Source organism: Spermophilus citellus, assembly GCF_964194105.1.
Source record: "Spermophilus citellus genome assembly, chromosome: 11".
In the NCBI taxonomy this organism is placed as follows: domain Eukaryota; kingdom Metazoa; phylum Chordata; class Mammalia; order Rodentia; family Sciuridae; genus Spermophilus; species Spermophilus citellus.
Genome location: NC_138192.1, coordinates 118037589 through 118057140, shown reverse-complemented (window position 1 = coordinate 118057140; position 19552 = coordinate 118037589). Strand labels below are relative to the sequence as shown.

Below are 19552 nucleotides of genomic sequence, written 5' to 3'. Positions count from 1 at the left end.
AGAATATTATGGAATCGGAAAGTATATAGTCTTTCCTAAGAAAGTATAAGTCTTCTCTCCAACTTCTTCTTTCAAAATGGTTTTTTGTTTTGTTTTGTTTTGTTTATTTGGTGCTACTGAAGATTGAATCCAGGGTGCTCTATTTCTAAGCTATGCCCCAAACCCCTTCCTCCCCCACCCCCCACCCCCAATTTTTAAGACAGTCTCACTAAGTTATCCAGACTAGCCTAGATCCTCTTTCCTCAGCCTCCTGAGTCACTGGGATTATAGGCCTGTATCACCACACCCAGCAGCAAAATTCTCAGGATTGTTCTCACAAGAATTAATATTCTGGGGGGTCAGTGGGAGATGCTCAGGCATCAGCAGTGGGGTGGGATTGGGACCTGGGACCTAGGATCAAGGTACCGGTGACCATGAGATCCCTGCATCTGCTCAGAGGCCCCTTCCTGTATGGACTGCTCTGGGCTTTTTGTGCTTCAGATGCCAGGGCTGAGCATTCTGGGCTTCGATAAGAACATGGTGCATGACCAAGAGCATATCATGGAGCATCTGGAAGTTGTCATCAACAAAGCATAGGCGGAGATGTCCCCACAAGAACTGCAGCTCCATTATTTCAAAATACACGATTATGATGGAAATAATTTACTTGATGGCTTAGAACTCTCTAGAGCCATCATGTCCATATGGAGGAAGAGAGTGAACAGGTGCCACTAATGAGCAAAGAACTGATTTACATAATAGATGGTGTCTTGAGAGATGACAAGAACAATGATGGATACGTTGACTATGCTGAATTTGCGAAATCACTGCAATAAACATTATTTGGCTATCTCCAAGTTTTAATCAAATGTGACCTATCATAATGTGTTTGAATACTTTTGGTAATACAAAATAACTCAAATTTTTAACTACTGCTGCAGCATTTTGGTAAAAACTTGTACACTGGGGTGAAAAAGAGAAATAAAGAAGAGAAATGGGACATTTTGTGGTCCCTCAGTGCTGCTTAATCTCTCAATGGACAAGAGCTTGATGAAAGAATCCTCTTAAGGATATGGAATAACTGGAGCTGAGCACTCAGGAACTTAACTGTAGGATAATGTTCATTCTGATCTTAATTCATGCTACCTGAAAAGTAAGACAATAAGCTTTGCCAAGTGGACACACTTTCAGGGACAGTGAAGGGATTGAGTGAATGCCACATTTCCCCTGGTGGGATCCATCTCTTCGGATAAACAAGGTCAGTATTCTCTAAAGTTCCTCTGGCCTACATGATCACTTGCTCTGGGTAAGTGGCTATTTGTTAGGCTGTAACAAAGCCACAACAAGAAGAATGTCAGATATTGAGTTCAGATGGCTACAGAGGCAAGGTTTCTGTATCCTCTCATATTCTGGAAATTACAGACCACTGGCCTAAGCAATTAACCTTTTCAGATTTTCAATATTTTATACAACTACTGCCACACCTTTATACTTTCTTTTCTGTCATCTTCAACTTGAGAGGAACCTTAATTTAAAGGTGCTCTCTAATCTATAGCAAATATTTTAGCCATCTTAATACTTGTATTTCACTCATTTCCAGGGTTTCCTTTTTGCAATTTTGGGACTATTTGGAATGTAAGGACTTGGTACAGCAGGTTTAAACCATTGGCTGGCCTCGCCTAGGTGGGAAGTGAAAAGATCATTCATCAAACCCAGTGATTAACCCAATCCAAGTTCTGTTTCAAAGGAATGTTGTTTAAATTCCCTCTTCTAGCCTGAATGGATGAATTCTTAAATTTCAGGAAATACTAGAAAAGGAAAATCTCAATATTTGAAAGTGAGAAGCAGCTGCAGACTGTAATTTGGTTTGTTGGCTGTGGTAGACATGCTGTGATGGAAAACCCAAAATGATGGTTGAATGGGGGAAAGAAAACACATAAAAATGTACTATAAGATGTATACACTTATTTTCTTTATTAAGGTACTCTTCTAAGAAAACTTATTTGTAAAAATGATTCCCTGTGTCAAGTATTTGTGCATTCAGAGCTGACTTGTAAACTATTCTTGTAATATCTCATTATTCTGAAAGGTGTATATAATGAATTCTGAATATATGACCAATAAAACTGATGGGACAAAAAAAAAGAATATACTCCTTTTTTAATGTATTTAAGTAGTATTCCATTGAACAGATGTATCACAGTGTGTTTATCAAATTGCTACACACCTAGTTTGTTTCCAAGTTCTGTTACTATGAATAAAGCTGCTAGGCACATTTGCTTGCAGGAAGGGAATTACTAGGTCATATATTAAGATTGTTTCATTTTGTAAGAAACTTATCAGGCTGTTTTTCATTTCATGCCTGCACCAGCAATAAATACAAGTTCCAGTTATGCCAATCCCGACACCTGGTATTTTTGGGTTATTTATATATTGCCATTTTGGTGTTCAAATGGTATCTCATCTTTTTTTTTTTTTTTTTGGTAGTGGAACTCGGGATTGAACACAGGGGCTCACACATGAAAGGCAAGCATTCTACTACTAAGCTACAATCCAGCGGCCCCACCGTTTGGTCTTAATTGCACCTCTCTGATTAATAAGCACTCTGAATTTTCTAAGCTAATTATTCTAAATCCTAACTTTTATCTCCATTGGATAGAATCAAAGTACAGTTGTCTCTTGGTATCAGTGAGGGATTAATACCAGGACCTCCCATAGATACGAAATCCCACAGAAGCTCAAGTCCTTTACATAAAACAGCATTGTGCTTGCTATGTATAACCTATGCACATCTTGCTGTATACTTTAAAATATGTCAACTTATACCTACAATGTAAATATTATGTAAATACACTGTATGGATGAGGGGACAGACTGTTCATGTTCAGTACCAACACAGCCTGAGTACATTTTTCATCCACAGCTGGTGGAATCCATGGACACAGAACCCAAGGCAGAGAGGACCTGCTGTGTATTTCACCATAGTTTAGTAATAGTAACATCCTATTATAACAGTATTATATTGCTATTGCATGCTGTTAATATTACTTTAGGTGAGTTTTTCATTGTTTGTAGTATGGGGGGTTGGACCCAGGTATACTCTACCCTGAACTACATCCCCAGACCTTTTCTGTTTTTTGAGAAAGGGTCACCGTAAATTACCTAGGCTGGCCTCTAACTTGCAATCCTCCTTCCTCAGTCTCCTGAATTGCTGGATTACTAGGCATGTGCCATGCCAGTCTAGAAGAAATATTTTTGGTGTTTTAGTACCTATTTAAATCTGCACCATATATGTGTGAGGCACTTTTTAGATGCTTTACATCCAATTTAATCTTTTTTTTTTCCCAAAATTTAATCCTTATACTATCTATGAGTTAGGCTTTAGTATTCTAGTTTACTAATGGAAAGCTAAATAGCTTTTCAAGTTTTTCTTAGCTTTCGCTGGCATTCCAAATGTCTCAGTCCATTATGAAATTTAAAGTAAACATGGGTTTAAAAAAACACCACCCTGGTTCCTGAGCCTTCTGGGGTTTTCACTCATGTAAGAAATCTGCTAGACTAAAGCAAGAGTCCTTGCAGCTTTCATTGATCCAAAGCTGGTGAAGGAGCAAGTCAATCAAGCCAGTATAGATCCCTGGGTCCTGTGAGTATACAAACTTTGCCATAGGGGGTTGTTGGAGGGTCTGGATTTGGGATTTTAAGTGGTAAGATGAGCTCTTTTAGCCACACATGAAAACTATCAATGATGCCAAGTCCCAAAGTAGATGGTGTATTAGAACAGTAGTCAGAAGGGAACCTTTAAGGGCAAATCAAGAGGAAGCAAGGAGGGGCACTCCCTGCTGCCCTTGGGGATGGCCTTTCTTGAATAATTAATTCAACTGAGGGAGGTAGGTAGGAAGGTCCCTGTGCCCAGACATTAGCCCCCACCACTACTGGAGTGCCCCAGAGGCCATCAGGCATGTCCTCTCATTACTGTAATGGGAAGGCCAAATATCCTGACATCATGAGAATGTACCTACATTGACAACTGTCCTTTGGTATAGCTGCTAGGTCTGTGCATCAGTCCTTTGGTTCCTGCTCCAGTCAAGCTCCCTATCTTCTGTTCCCTGTGGATGCCTGGTGTTCCTCCTTTCCAGACACCAGACACCCACTTTTCCCTTGCACTTTTCTTAGGATAATCAAGTCAATTTACATCTCTACTTTTTTTTTTTTTTTTTGTACCATGGATTGAACCCAGGAGTGCTCAACCACTGAGCCACATCCCCAGCTGTGGGAATAAAATTTTTTGTTCTGAGACAGGGTCTTGCTAAATTGCTTAACTTAGCAAGTTGCTAAATTGCTGCAGCTGGCTTTGAACTTGTGATCCTCCTGCCTTAGCCTCCCAAGCATCTAGGATTATAAGTGTGTGCCTGTGCCCAGTGCACATCTGTATTTCCAATGCTTAATGTGCTCCCTTTCCCAGGAAATGTGAACCCTGTGAAATATTTAAGCAAAGATACAAATCTCTATTAAAGCAATAATGTATTAGTAGAAGAAATAACAAAGATTGTGTTTCTTGTTGCACTGAGGTAAATGGGGGGTGATAAGTTATCGAGACCCTGTTCTGGCCTCTGCACTTCTATTTTTGTAGTTCTGGGGATTGAACCCAGGGCCTCATACAAACTAGGAAAGCATGCTTTTGGACTGCTAAAATATCTGTAGCCACTCTGCTTCCTTCAATGAAAAAGTTTTAAATTTCTTGCCAAGAACAGGGCTTGGTAAGCAAAAAGAAGGAGCGATCCCTCTATCTGCTTTAATGTTTGGCTTGTTTTCACAACCTTGCAATGTAGGTACCATAATCATATTATAAAGAAACAAAACTTTGAAATATTAGATGGTATGCCCAAGGTCAAAATAAGTTGCAGAACTGGGACTCAGGGCCTAGGGCAGCTTATGAGGTCCATGCTACTTACCTTATTAGTGTTCATCTAAGGAATCTAGTTTCTAATCAACCCTGAGTGGACTTGAAGCAAAAAGGAATAGTGACCACCCTCTCCACCCCCATCCTAAATCCTTACTCTAGTGCTCCAGAAATACCCTGTATTTCATTCCCTGCCTCCAAAGCACCCACTCACCTACTTCCACACAGAGACTGGGTAAGTTATCAACTTGGGAAACCAGTTGATATATTCTGACAAACATTTATTCTATTATACTCCCAAATTCAAATTTCCAAAAAGAGAACTACTTCTCAAAAACTTCCTTATTTAGTTGAATACTATATATTCAGGGTTAAACTAGGGGTACTGACTGCATAATAAGCAAGACTTAACTTTCTCTCAAAAGCAAGCCCCATTCCTTTCTCCCACCCAGCAAAACATACCTATCAGAAAATTAAATGTAATGAAAATTAAAAACAGAATGTATAAAAGTGTTTTAAACCACTAAGAGCATTTTATCTTCACTCATTTCCTAAGTTCTTTCCTCCTCCCCCAATATCCATCATACTGCAATGCTGGTCCCCTCTCTAGTTGTGGGGATGGAAATGGGTTGGTTGTGCTATAAAGGGGCTCTCAGAGAATAGGCCAAAGAATTGAAGTTGGTTTCTAAGGAGTCAACCAGCTCAACCTAGGCCTCTATACCTAAGCTCTTGCACCAGAGAACTGGCAGGAACAAAGCTGTTAAACAGGGGCTAGTTTTCTCTTAGGAGGGCTGCTTAGGCCCTATGTCAATCTGCACTAGAATACTGCACCCAGGGAGGACTAGAGAGAGTTAGCTTTGATTGTAAAACAAATTCACCAGGACTGCCAAGGACCTCTCTCACTGAAGCCTGACTTTGAAACCCTTATTTGTTGAGTGGCAAGTGCTGCCCAGGACATTGCCACCAAACTTTTTCACAACTCTCAACACAGCCTTGGGACTGACCAGCACATCTACCTACTCTGTGGCCTTGAGCCCAATCAGGCCTCTCAGTGATTTTTCTTGGGCCCCATCCCAACTCACCACAAACTCCGGGAGCCAAGAAACATGGGTATCTCTCTCTTTTTCAAAGCTCAGAGAGGAGGGTAACTAAAGAACAGGGTGAAGTTGAGAAACTGCTGAGCTTCTGCCTGATGTGTAAAAGGCAAACCTTACATGGATTAGAGACATGGGAAAAACTGGCTCTGTGTATGTACTATGGCTGCTAGAAAAACTAAATAAAGGGATTGCAGGAGCAGGGGAAGAGGTGAGCAACCACTGGGAAGTGCTGGGTAAGAGAGGACCCTAGTTCAAATGCTAACAACTTTTCTGATCCACTCCCCCGCCCCCCACGTGCTTCCCCCGGGCTCCACATTCTACAGAGGCTCAGGTACCTGCATATTGAAGACTGTGTGTGTAGTTCACGGGCTCAATATGTTAATACTCACTGTTCACCAAGTCCTGGGGAGGGAGGTAGACTCAGTGGAGAATGAGCTTAGTCAGAGGTCTGACTAGAAGCCCACCCTATAGTAGTGACTGCCCTGAAACCTACCTGCCAAGGTATCAGAACCTGCTTGCTGTAAAGAGGAACACAAGCCTTTCTTCCCCTCCTTGGGGGTATTTCCTTTGACATGTGAACTTAGATAATAGCAACTGGGGTCACCCAAGCTCCTTCACTGGTGCCACAGGAAAGCAACAAAGTTCACAGAACCTCCCACAGGATGCCAAGAGCTAAACGTCCATGAGAGAAGTCTACAAGTTTGGACAAGGGGCATGTGAGGTCAGAACAGCAGCACCCTGGTCTCCTGGCAGGGTGGGTATGTGAAAGGAGCATTGGTGGAGAAGCTCTCAAGACCAGGATGTCAGGAAATAGATTCAGTATGTCACAGCCCTCCTGACTGTCTACTTAGGAAGTCTGAAGGTTTCTGAAAGTGGCTCCTCGGAAGAGTGGGTAGGGAGTGAGGGAGGGCAGACTTGAGAAAATAAGGACATACAGAAGAACCCCTGGATCATAAAACAAAGGATTTCTGGCCCAATTATGTTTAGCACATTTTCTTTTTCTTTTTTTTTTTTTTTTTGGCAGTACTGGTGATTGAACCCAGGTGCTTTATCACAAAGCTACCTCCCAGCCCTTTCTATTCTTTGAGATAGGGTTACTAAGTTGCCCAGGCTGTCCTCAAACTTGAGATTATCCTGCCTCAGCCTCCTAAGTAGCTGGGACTACAGGTGCATTTTTTTCTCCACTTGAAGACCAAGGCCACAAACAAACCACACATGGCTCTCTGAAGACAGAAACCAAACCCTGTTTTATAAGGCTGCTTGGCTGTCACCCACTTCTCTACAGAGATAGGAGGTGCCAGTCAGGCAGACAGGTGACAGAGGGTGAACCTTCCTCACCTTTTCCCCATCACCACCACCCCGTCAGCCCTCCAGATGCCCATCTCTGCAATACAACCACTTCAAAAAATACTCTGATGAGGGGCAATGTGGAGGGGTAGCAGGGGTCAGGCTGGTCAGCAGGATGGTTCCCATGAGGTAGCTGACACGGGTGCTCCTGGGCAGTGGCTGTGAAGGCCAGTCATGGGCTCACAGCAGGCAGGAGGGAGTCACTGATTGACTGGGAAGTGGAGGAAACAGAAAGTCTGGAAGTCCGCCCAGAGTACTTGATCACAGGTAACTTCTGGGAAGGGCCGGGCTCTGTGCTGGTGATCTCACTCTCCTTTAAGCAAATGGGTTTCCTGGGGAAAGGGGGAAGGCCAACTTGAGTCTTCTTGGGCTTGGGTATGGTCCCGTCTTCAGATGAAAATAGGTTTCCCTTGGAGGAGCTGTTCTTTCTGAAGGAAACAGGTGTGGAAAGATGGCTGAGACACTGTGCAGCAGAGACTTACTTTTGAATTGCCTTCCACATATGGGCCAGGCACTCACAACATTATGTACTATAGATCATTAATTACACGGATATATTAATAACCATAAAATATTTTATTTACTTGAAGGCTTGAGAGCTCAAGTGCAAGTGTGAATGTGAGTGAGTGGAGCAGAGCCAAGTACTTTAATTCTGTGCTCCAGCTCACTTTTGCTGGGCATCCTAAGAGCCACCGGGAACAGGATATTGTGGCTACATATACGACATTCCTATCAATCCCCAGATAGAGAATGCTCAGTCTAGGAAAAGAGGAAGAAAGAAAGCTCCCCAAACTCTGTTAGCCCTTCCTTTGCTGAAGCCACACTCACCCCAGCTTGCCAGGCTCCGGTCTGTAGAAGGCACTGAGCACTTCATCACCCTTTGGGGCAGTCACAAGTGATGTCGGCAGAGACCACTAAGAACAAAGGAAGCAACAGGCAAAAAGGGTGTCAGGCAGAGGTCAGGCAGGAGTGTCGGGGGCCAAATACTCTTTCTGCAGCTCTCCCATTCCCTGACCCTGAGTCCATGGGGTAAAAGTTTTGGCTCTCTATTTAGTGAGAAAAAAACTGAGGCCTGCAGAGCACTTTTTTGATCCTTGAAAGAAAGGAGTCCAGACAATCCTAAAGCCAATCATTTTTTTTCAAAGGTAAGGGTCATGAGATACAGAGGCAGGGCCTAGGGGTAGGAGGGGTAGGATACATATAGCCCAACCTATGCTATACTTTCTTTTTTGATGGTATCAGGAAGTAAACAGGCGCTCAAACACTGAGCAACATCCCAGCCCTTTTTATTTTTTATTTTAAGACATGGCCTCACTAAGTTGCTGAGGCTGGTCTCAAAGTTGAACTCCTTCTGCCAGCCTCTCAAGTTTCTGAGCTTACAGGCATGTGCCACCACAGCCAGCCCATGCAGTACTTTTAATGCAGAAGAGGGTGGGCCCTGAAAAAGAGCTGTTTTCCCGCCCTGGCATAACTCACCAGTGGAACAGAATCAGAGATGACTCCTGTGTGGAACCCTTTGTAGCACCAACTCCGAAGCAGATCTACTCCTAGGGCAAGATGAATGGGGTTTGGAACTTAGTAGGGAGGAACCAATTGGCCCATTTTTTCCAGAAAAGTCCATTTCTTGGGTTAATAAGATCTAATCTCTCACTAAATGTAGCCTCCTGTGGGCAGGAAGGGCACATCACCTTTGAGCTTGTTGCCATGGTACTTCTGCTCCCACTGGGTGGTAAGAATGTTGAAATATCGTGGCTGCTCAAAAAAGCGGAGATAGCGAGAAGAGATCCGAGAAGGAAAAATTCGTTCAAATTGACCACGACGAGAAAACTCATCCTCCATCTCAACTAGAATCCGAACATCATCTGGTGTCAGGACATCCAGCACGGATGCATAGAAGTCCTATGGTCCAAGGAACAGGGAAGAAGAGGGTGTGGCAGATAGTGTGAGCCAGAGGCAGAGAATCAAGAATCTGGAGACAAGAAACAGTCCTGGGGTCCAGGTGTTCCAGAACCCTCAAAGGACCACTAGCTTTGCCTGATGAGCCAGCTCCGTACCTCATTTGTTTCTAAGACCACTCAACTTAGCTAATAGAGGAAAATGCTCTTGACTGGGATTGGAGGAGCTGCTGGGGCTCTGAGATTAATTGGTTTGTTAGATGGAGTTGCAATCAGGGTCCAATAACCAGGACTTGGCACCAGCATTGTGCCTGCTACTCTGTCATCTGGCTCCCATATCTGCTCTGAGAAGACCAAGCCTCCCAGGCTCTTGCTGTACTCCCCAGGGAAAGAAACCATGTGAGTGAAGGTCTACAGGTCTGACAATTGAGCCAAGAGCACTGGCTCTTAAAAATGTGGCAGAGACTATCAGCTCTCCCCCAGAATAAGCAATGTGTCAACATACCTCTACACGTCACAGGATCCCAGACCTCGGTTAAGAACCCTTGCTTTAGAGAGAAGGATAGCTCGTTTCCCAAATGTTTGGTCAAAGGAGCTTTCTGCTGAGACAGGGGAAAACCAATCTCCTACCTGGTCAGGAATTTTCTGGGTCAAATAATAGGCTTTCTTCATCTTCTGTGCTGTAAAATGCTCTGGTGCCATTCGACATTTGTCCCTGGGAGAGCTGGGCAGGCTAAGACAGGGGATAGACAGAAAGCAAAGGAAGAGTCAGCAGCATCCCTCCTGTGGAATTCAGAGAGGTCCAGCCCAGGAAGACACACTTCCTAGGAGAAGACAAAGATGTTGAAAGATGTTTGTCACTTGAGTGGATCACACTAAAATGCAATCCACTCAGGCAGCCTGTCTGAAAGTCATCCAGAACCATGTACCATGGAAGAACTGAAAGAGCACAAGATATCCTCTCCTGAATTTAAGAAAATAAATAAAAAAGGAGTAAGCCTGATTGCTGTACACTTTGGCTTAGTTTAATTTAGTGAAAACTTACCACACACCTACTGGCTGTATGATCCTGGGCAAATAACTAATCCCCCCTGCCCTGTTTCATCATCCATGTTACTATGATCACCGTTGAGAAAGATATGATGATGACTGAAAAGCAGTCCTGCCTCCAAGGAGCTTACAGTATGGCAACTGGAACAAGTTAAATGACAAATAACCACAGGACAGAGCCAAGGATAAGTCAACAAGGTATAGAGTAGAGAAAGCAAATTTTCTAACCAGGCAAATCAGGATTTTATTTCTATTCGCTACAACCGTCTAGCTGAATGACCCTGGATGGGTTGCTTAATCCTAGGGATCTTCAATTTCTTCTTCTGTAAACTGTGATACCTTTAGGCTTGTGAGAACGTTAAAGGTGTTTCCTTACACAGCACAGGCATTTAATAAACATAAGAGTAGCCCAGTCCTTTGAGGGTATAGAGGAAAAAAGCCCACACTAAGCTGGCTTCATGAAGATGTTGTCTGCAGCGAGGCTCTGGTGGGTGGGGGTCTGGCTAAGGAGATTTCAGAAGGAAGATACCCCATGAGCAGAGGAAAGACATCAAGGGGAACAGCAAGAAGCAATGAACTTTTCAGAGAATGAGACTGGTCTAACTGGTCCTTAAGGATCCTCCCAACCTTGAGCTTCTGTGAGTGATCTTGTCTGTCAGAGCACAGGAGCCAGGAAGAGGAATAAAGAGAAATGCACCCAGGAAAAGGAGGCAGGGGCCTCAAATGTCCAGATAAGGAGTTAACGTGGTTCCCAGGCCGTGTGGAGATTCCTGAGCAGGAGAGCAAAATAACCAAACTTACTTTTAGGGGTACTAATGGCAGGGCTGTGCAGATGGATAGGAGGGGCAGACTGAGCCGCAAAGGATACAAAGCAAAAGCAAAAGAAGGATCCAGAATCCGTTCCTTCCCAGAATCACAATGAGCTATTCATGCAGCCAGCTAAGCCTCAGGGAAATAAGGAGGCTGACCTGGTGCTGGAGCCACTGGAGCTGCCGGGGCTGCTGGAGTTGGAAATATCCTCTGCATTGGGCAGAACAAAACCCGCCAGATTCAGAAGGTCTCGGATCATCTGGCCTTTGATGTTGATGTCCAGCTGAGAGTTGGAGTGGAGGCTTTGGGAAAAGATGCACACTGTGGTCAAAGCAGCACTACAAATAGTTTCTGATTCTATGTCCAAGTCAGGACTAGACCCATTTGGCTTTCCTGGGACAAAGCTCAAACATCATCACAAAAGTCTCTTGTACCAAGACAGTGAATAATTTACCCAGCTGTTAAACCTGCCCATGACCTTAGTTTGCTAGAGGAAAACAAATAGTAGGGATTAACTTGAAAAGAGCAACTTCTTGCTTTAATTTCTTACATACATGACAATAGTGGAATGCATTACAATCATAATTATCCATTTACAACACCATTTTTCGTAATTCTGTATGTAAAGTATGTTCACGCAAAACTATGCCATTATACATGAGCTCTTATTATTTTTTTGCATTATAATTCTTTTTTTCTTTTCTTTTTTTCTTTAGAGAGAGAGAGAGATTTTTTTAATATTTATTTTTTAGTTTTCGGCGGACACAACATCTTTTGTTTGTATGTGGTGCTGAGGATCGAACCCAGGCAGCACACATGCCAGGCGAGTGCGCTACCGCTTGAGCTACATCCCCAGCCCTACAATTCTTAATTCACCTTTATACCACAATTTATCATATCTCTGATGAAAAGAACAACTTTTAAAAACCCTCTACATTCTTGAAGAACCTTGAGATAATGGCAAAGAGTAAGTGAACGAGCAAACACAAACCATGAAGGTTAAACACAAATTCTAGGGAAGGAACTATGAACTATCTTCCCAAAACTGACAAGACTAGAATGACAAAAGAATTCTTAGGATACGGGATCAATTCTATTGTGAGTATATTGAAAATACACTCTACCTTGGGGAAATATTAACTTCCAGGACCCAGGGCTTGAGGTTCTCATCTAACATGATGTCAAAACCGAAGAGTTCGTGGCAGCTGTAAGGATGTCGCACATATAGCTTGAGCAGGTTGGTCACATAGGGCTCTGATCTGGACACAGGAATAAAGAAGTATTCAGTCCAAAAGCCAAATGCCAAATGCCAAATTATTTCTCTGATTTAAGGATGCTGATCCATAATATGCTGGGGGGTGGGGATTAAATGAACTCTAGATAGGGAAAAGGGGAAAAGGGGAGGGAGGGGTAGGGAGGGAGCATAAAGGCAGGAAAAACAATGGAATGTGATGGTCATCATTATCCTAAGTACATGTATGAAGACATGAAGGATGTGACCCTACTTTGTGTATAACCAGAGATATGAAAAATTGTGTAATATAAATTGTAATGCATCCTGTTGTCATATATAACAAATTAAAATTTTAAAAAAAGGAATAAAAAGCACCCTCCACCCAAAAGAAAGTCAAGTATTCAGTCCAGCTCCTCCCAAAGGTCCACACCCAGAGCTGTCCTGCCAACGGAGTGGCCCAGAGTTAGGCAGACAGAAGCCACCCAGGAAAAGTGGCTCTTAAGAGATTCGTGTGATCGGGGTCAGCTCCTGGAGTACACAGTTCAGCAAATGAGCAAAATTTAACTCTATCTAATCCTTACCATTCCCTGTCCTCAGAACAGAACCACAGCATGGTCAAAGCCCAGAGGATAGCAGCATTAGGCCAATAAGAAATCAGGGGAGCTCCCTAGCAGCAGGCTCCACAGAGTGGCAATATAACTCACGAGATGATGGTTTTGACAACGACATCCTTTATCTTTTCCCAGATGGCATCGCTATTAACTCCCTTCTGGCTCAGATAGTTCCACAAAGCCTTCAGTGCCCTGCAGGGGGAGGAAAAGGGAGTATTTAGTGTTACATTCAAGAAATAAATGACAATGAAATGAGAAAAAACTGGGAATAAAAGACCTAATGGTATTTTTCTTCATCTCTTCCTTTGACATTCAGAATTAAGAGATGAACTTGACAACAAACAGATCAACTCTAAATTTACAAGTGCTTATGTAATCTTCAGTTGCTATAATACTTCCCTACCACCAGGCCCCCGGACCTACAAAGCCCCAGAAAGGACCCTCACACCCTCTAGGACTACATTTGACTGGGACACTCTGCCTTCAGTACCATTTGTGGCCCTGGCAGGCTGTTTCGTCTGCATTGGCTTGGTACTCAGTATTCTTTTTATTGACACTATAGTTGGTCAGGTGCATGAACTTGTTCCCAAGGCTCCTCATGGAAGGGGAATACCTGGAGACAAGAAGAAAGGCAGAGATAAGACAGCGAGCAGAGAGTGAACCAAATATTCCCAAATCCTGAGGAGGTGAAGGACAAGTACACAGATCTTTTCAGATCAACAAGGACCAGAGAACTTTAACTGTCAGCAACCTTTGTTCCACCTCAGCTGCAAATTCAGCGAAGTAGAGAACCTCATTTCCCATTCCCTGCTGCTTCCCCCACTAAGAAATATCACTAAATCATGTTATTTTCTGTTTGGCATCCTCCAGTTTTCCTCCCTCTGAGGAAAATAAGTCCCCCAAATTGTGAAGCAACACTTCACACTCTAACATACTTGCAACTGGCAAAGCGGACAAGTCCATCTGAAAAGAGGTAAATCCGTAGAGGATCGTAGGAAGTGACATAAACATAGATCCGCAGATCAAACTTGCTGCCACTGATGAGGTAGGGTTTGTGTAGATACCTGTGTAGAGGAAAGGCAGCTCCACATTCAGCCAGTGGGGCTTGATGGGCAGCTGTGTTAGGGCAAAAGCCAGTTCAAGGTCCCAAGATAAAGACACTAAAACAGTTGGCTAAGGAAGGTCTCTGGCAGGGAGGACAAGAGGCTGAAGAACATTGTAAGAGAGAAACCTGGAGGTCAAGGAGATAGGAAGATGGGGAGAGGAATGTGAGCTACAGGTGGGCTCACCTCTGTACCAGGAGGGGCCTGCGCTTGGGGAGTTGACTCCACTTGTGAATGACCTGGATGCCAATGCCTCGAGCTGATGCTGGCTAGAGAGAAACAGAAGGGAGACAAAATTTGCTCCAGGCACAAAACTATGTTGTTCCCATTCTCAGACCACCACTTGTTGCCCACAGTGACCCACTCACTGGCTTCACAATCCACTTTTGGCGGCTATTGCTCTCCCAGGCTTTGCGCAGGAGCTTGGAATCCTGGGGCAGGATAAAGGACTGGGGGAAGAAACTGAACTCCTTCTTGCCAAAGCGGCTTTGCATTCGAGACAGGTTCCGCCACAGTCGGTCCTTCCTTCCAATCTGGAAAGAACCTGGGAAATGGTTTAGCTACAGAAGGGACCAAAAGTGAGAGCAAGGAAAGGTGAAGGTGAGATCACAAAGATGACAAGCCCCTTAGGCCATTCCAACTTCCTTAGCAACAGTGTATGCTCCTATTCCATATCACTGTCATTGCTTTACGGTTTTCACATATACAACACTGAGCACTCATCAAAAGATACGTGAAACACAATTTTGATTAAGATAGGCATGATATCACCTTGAATGCAAAGAAAAAGTGGTTGAAACTTTTTCCACAACAGCCTACGGAACAAGGACAGGAAAACACCTGGCCTTTAGTAAATCTGGACATAAGGGACTCATTTGGTCCAACATGAGACCAGAAGTCCTCTAGACATACTTAACTTGGAGCAATGGAGGCGATGTACAATGGTTATTGGGGAAACATTATCACTTGAAAACAAACAATACATCTCAAGATACATTAGAGGAAAAAGTATTTTTGAGAGGTGGCAACTGGCCAAGACACTGCAACAGAACTGGAGTTGTGTATGGTCTGCTAGGGTCTCACCCTGTACCCCTCCTGAACTCCTCTCTATAAACCTTCCTCATATCTCTGCAGCTACCCTCCTCTCTCCACATCCACTCTCACCATTCCCAATACCACCCTCCTCTTGGCCTAGTCCAAAGTCCAGGGAAACAGCTCCTCAGAAAGCACTCCTACCTTCTGATGTTCTCGAATGGATCGGAAACTAGCAGACTTCATGTGGTGACCCCAGCAGCCCAGCCAGTCATCATTTCCTGAAGAGGGCAATTGGGGAGTCAATCCTGCTGGCAGCTCTGTCCCTGAGACAGAGGCCCCAGAAAAACCACTGATCCTGGGCACAGCTCCCTGACTAGGTTTCCAAGAGTTGCCATGGAATTGTCCTACATGAGGCCCTGGGGCTAGAAACAGAACAATGATGTTCTGTCTCCCAACCCTGAACAACAGAGGGCTTAGCTATGCCACCACTATGAGGTTGGCAGCTTCAAGACAGGGTCTCCAGCTGTGCCCAAGGGGAATCCAGAGCTCTTCTCCTACCCAAAGCCCAACTGGTGGGACAAAGAGGACAGGCCCACAGTAAGGCCAGTGACTCACTCTTGCTGACTTTAAAGTGTGACCGTCCAATAGTCTGCTTGACAATGTTGGGAGTCACTGTGCTCATCTTCCACCGGAGCAGCTTCCTTTGCTCCCAAGGGAGTTTCTCCACTGGGGGAAAGGCACAGGGTGGGAGGTGGGGAAGGAGCAAGAAGAGCAGGAGAATTGTTTGGTGAGAAGATATAAAAGACACTGGTGTCCATCCTTTCTTGGGTAAGCAAGTCCCTAATAATTGTTCCAAATCAGGGTTCAAAAGAGCATACTTTGGGGAAAAAGAAGGACTGGGTGGGAATGAGAAGCAAAAAAAAGGATGAGACTGAAAGAGGAAAGAAACAAGGTTAGAGGGTAGGTGTTAAGTCTAAGAATATGAGGCTGAAAAGGAACAGCTAAAGGACAGGCAAGAAAATATCCCCACCCTGGAACTATAACCAGGTGAGATCCGAGCACAGTGTGGGAACTACTGTGACAGCCATTCCAGAAGCCCCTTCCCACCTTTATCACTACCTCCTGGGGCTCTCCTGGACTTTGTCACTTGGCCATATTTACCTCTTTCATCTCGAGTGCCAAAATAGATGGTAGGGGGCACATTAGGGAAGAGACTGTAGATAAGGGCTGGTCGGACAACTTTCTCATGAATGGAAGGTTTGGTAAGAAGCTCCGCACAGTTCCTAATATAAAAAACAAACATGTGGCAAGTAAGGAAAAGCAACAGCCCCGAGGTGTCATAGTATTAAGATAGAATGATTCTCCCCTTACCTGTACTGGGGATCTAGCCCAGGGGTACTTTACCACTCAGCCACTTCCCCAGCCCTTTTAATATTTTGAGAAAGGGTCTCGCTAAATTACTTAGGGCCTTGCTAAGTTGCTGAGGCTGGCCTTGAACTTGTAATCCTCCTGCCCCAGCCTCCAAAGCCACTGGGACTATAGGAATGTACCACTGCACCTAGCTAGATATAATGATTCTGAAAAGACAAGTGTTCAATAATTATTTTGCAAATATGAATCCGTAAGATGCTAGAGCTATCCTACATACAGCCACACTATTAAAAGTTACCTAGAGACAAGATTTTCCACTTCATTAGATAATACATCTCCAAAACTTCCTGTGAAAAGCCACAGGCTGGGAATGTCCTTGTAGTTCTCAAAGAGGGAATGAGTCTGACAGGACACAAATAGAAAACTGCCACACTAAGATAAAGAGCTAGATGAGGAGAAAAAAAGAACAATATGGATAATCAAAAGAAGAAAACAATAAAAGATCAAAGAAGAGGTATAAAGCCAGGCATGGTGGCACACACCTGTAATTCCAGTGGCTTAGGAGGCCAAGGCAGGAGGATCATAAGTTCAAAGCCAGCCTCAGCAATTTAGGCAGACTCTAAGCCACTTAGTGAGACCTTGTCTCAATATAAAATAAAACAAGTGCTGGGGATGTGGCTCAGTGGCAGAGTACACCTGGATTCAATATCCAGTAAATCCCCTTCCCTCCAAAAGAAGAGATATAGAAATTTTAAAAAAGAAAAAGGGGGAAAAGCAACAGGAAGAAAAGAAACAATGATACTTGTAACTGTTTTGTATTAAGTTCATATGAAGGCACAGATAGCTTATGAAACTGGACTTTCACATGACAGAGCCATACAGTTCTAGATCTCATGGACGCATAAGCCAGGATGCTGGGCCAGCAGACCGTGGCGATGTTTACTGTTGTTCTACCAATGGCTCAGCCAGAGCTACCTCAAAGGTAGTCAAAATAGTGAACACTTCAACCATCTATCAGTACAAGCCAACTGGCACAGACCACATCTTTAAAGAATGGAGAGAACAGTCATTCTCCTCTACACTGAGCTGATATGATCCACAAATATTAAAAAATTTGATTTTTATCTTATAAAAAGCCACTTTTGGGCTGGGAGTATAGCTCAGTGGTAGAGTGCTTGCCTATCACACAAGTTCCTGGTTCTGATTCCCAGCACTGAAAAAACTATTAAAAAAAAAAAAAGTCACTTTACCTATTATCATTTTCAGTATGGTAGGAATAAGTATTATATATAAAATACTTCAACGTTCCAGATTTTAAAGGATTTTTATTTTATTGGGTCAAATTAAATACTAACTCCTAGGTAAATAATTCCAATGAATTCACTCTATTCCTCATTTCCCAAAGATTTTCCTTCAAAGACTGAGCATCAGAATTTAACATTGTTGAAAATCAAGAGGAATGAGTAAAGATACAGAAACAAAAACAGAAATATAAAAGACAGTCACCCTAGAATAGTTCTGACAGTTTCCTAAAAAACTAAACATGCAACTATCATGACCAAAACTGAACTCCCAAGTATTTATTTATGTTCACATAAAAATATGTACATTACAGAAAAAGAAAAAGGAAAAAATCTACATGATTGTTCACAGCAGCTTTATTCACAATAATAGCCAAAAGCTGAAACAACCCAAATTTTCTTCCAACAGGTGGATGTTTAAAAACAAAACAAAATCTGTGGTATATCTATCTATATCATGGAATACTACTCAGCAACAACAGCAAAAAATGAACTACTAATACATGCAATGACCTGGATTCCACACTAAAGAACTTGCTAAGTGAAGAAAAGCCAATCCCAAAAGGTTAGATACTGATATCACTCCATTTGTGTAACATTCTTGAAATAACAAAATTACAGGAATGGAAACTAGTGAGTTAAGGGCAAGGGGATGAGAGTATAGGTGTCACTTAAGGGAATCAGGAGGGATTCTTGCAGTGATAGAGATATTCTGTACCTTGCCCCTGTCAATGTTAACTTCCTTCAATAATAATATTATGCTACGTCTTACTGTTGTTTTGCAACAAGTTACAACATGAGAGAAACTGGGTAAATAATACAAAGGATCTTTCTGTTAATTTCTTACAACTGCATATGAGTCTACAATTACCTTAAATTTAAAAGTTTAATTAAAACCAAAGAGGAGAAAGCCTTTGTTAGCTGCCTCTCAAGAGTACTGGCTTACTCCCAAGACACCTGACTTTTTGTCTATGAAGGCTACAACCTATGATCCTGAAAGACTAACTTCTCTGGTCCTAAATTTTTTCATTGGACTTGATGACAGCCATCTCTAAAATTACATGATTCTAGGGGTGGGGTGGGGCAACAGCAGGAAATGTAATAAAGCTATTGGTGGGAAGTGGGAGGATGAGTTAAGTCCAACAATTTGGGGCCAGTCTGGAAACACAACAAGACCCCTTCTCAAAAAAGTCAACCATGGACTGGGGTTGTGGCTCAGTGGTAGAGCACTTGTCTAGCATGTGTGAGCCTGGATTCGATCCTTAGCACCACAAATAAATAAACAAAGTGAAAAATCCACTGGCAACTAAAAAAAAAAAAGAGTCAAACAACCAACTAATGTGGAGGGGTATGGGGAACCACTGTGTAGAAAAATAAAGGCAGTGATCTTTCCAAATGTGCTATAATAAATGTAAAAATGTTTGATAAAAGAGGAAAAAAAGTTAAGATTTTTTTTTGGCAATCCAAAAGCATTTCTCATTTTAATTATCTTTATTTTCTTTTTTGGTACTGGGATTGAATGCAAGGGCACTTTACTATTAAGCTATGCTGAGGGCCATTGCCAAGTAGGAATGACGCATCGATATTTCCTTGCCAGCGTACCCCATGTTAAATGGACTTGCCTTGGAAATTTGCTGTGACCTTGCATGTGTGTTTAAGAAAGGTGACCCTGCTCAATGACCAGGGTGGATCCAGGTTTTAGGAAGTATCCGGGTTTAAGATAATTTGGTTTTAAGGCGTTCCCGGTTTAAGACAATAGGGGTTTTAGGGAAGTTGGAGGTTGAAGATTATTGCTGCCAGGATTAGGGTGTTCCTGCTG

The 19552-nt window shown here is 43.0% G+C and overlaps 1 protein-coding gene and 1 pseudogene across 10 annotated transcripts in view; one reads left to right on the top strand and one right to left on the bottom strand.

The window, feature by feature from the left end:
• Window positions 1–223: 223 nt before the first annotated feature.
• On the top strand, window positions 224–1391 carry LOC308630569 (multiple coagulation factor deficiency protein 2-like; annotated as a pseudogene). Its single transcript has one exon. The product of its transcript is annotated as a multiple coagulation factor deficiency protein 2-like (transcript).
• Window positions 1392–1686: 295 nt separating this feature from the next.
• Window positions 1687–19552, bottom strand: part of TTLL4 (tubulin tyrosine ligase like 4) — a 47993-nt gene continuing 30127 nt past the window's right edge. For 3 of the 9 annotated variants that reach the window (XM_081260695.1, XM_081260697.1, XM_081260696.1), the window contains exons 7-21: window positions 16223–16344; window positions 15677–15787; window positions 15263–15339; window positions 14395–14586; window positions 14213–14295; window positions 13859–13987; window positions 13414–13536; window positions 13017–13115; window positions 12203–12337; window positions 11237–11380; window positions 9849–9951; window positions 9012–9222; window positions 8800–8870; window positions 8152–8237; window positions 1687–7751 (exon numbers count right to left, since the gene is read on the bottom strand). In XM_081260695.1, coding sequence (XP_081116821.1) covers window positions 7496–7751; window positions 8152–8237; window positions 8800–8870; window positions 9012–9222; window positions 9849–9951; window positions 11237–11380; window positions 12203–12337; window positions 13017–13115; window positions 13414–13536; window positions 13859–13987; window positions 14213–14295; window positions 14395–14586; window positions 15263–15339; window positions 15677–15787; window positions 16223–16344 — 1942 coding nt within the window. In that variant the 3' untranslated portion in view covers window positions 1687–7495. The other 6 variants (XM_081260699.1, XM_081260698.1, XR_014017953.1 and 3 more) reach the window with 6 other exon arrangements.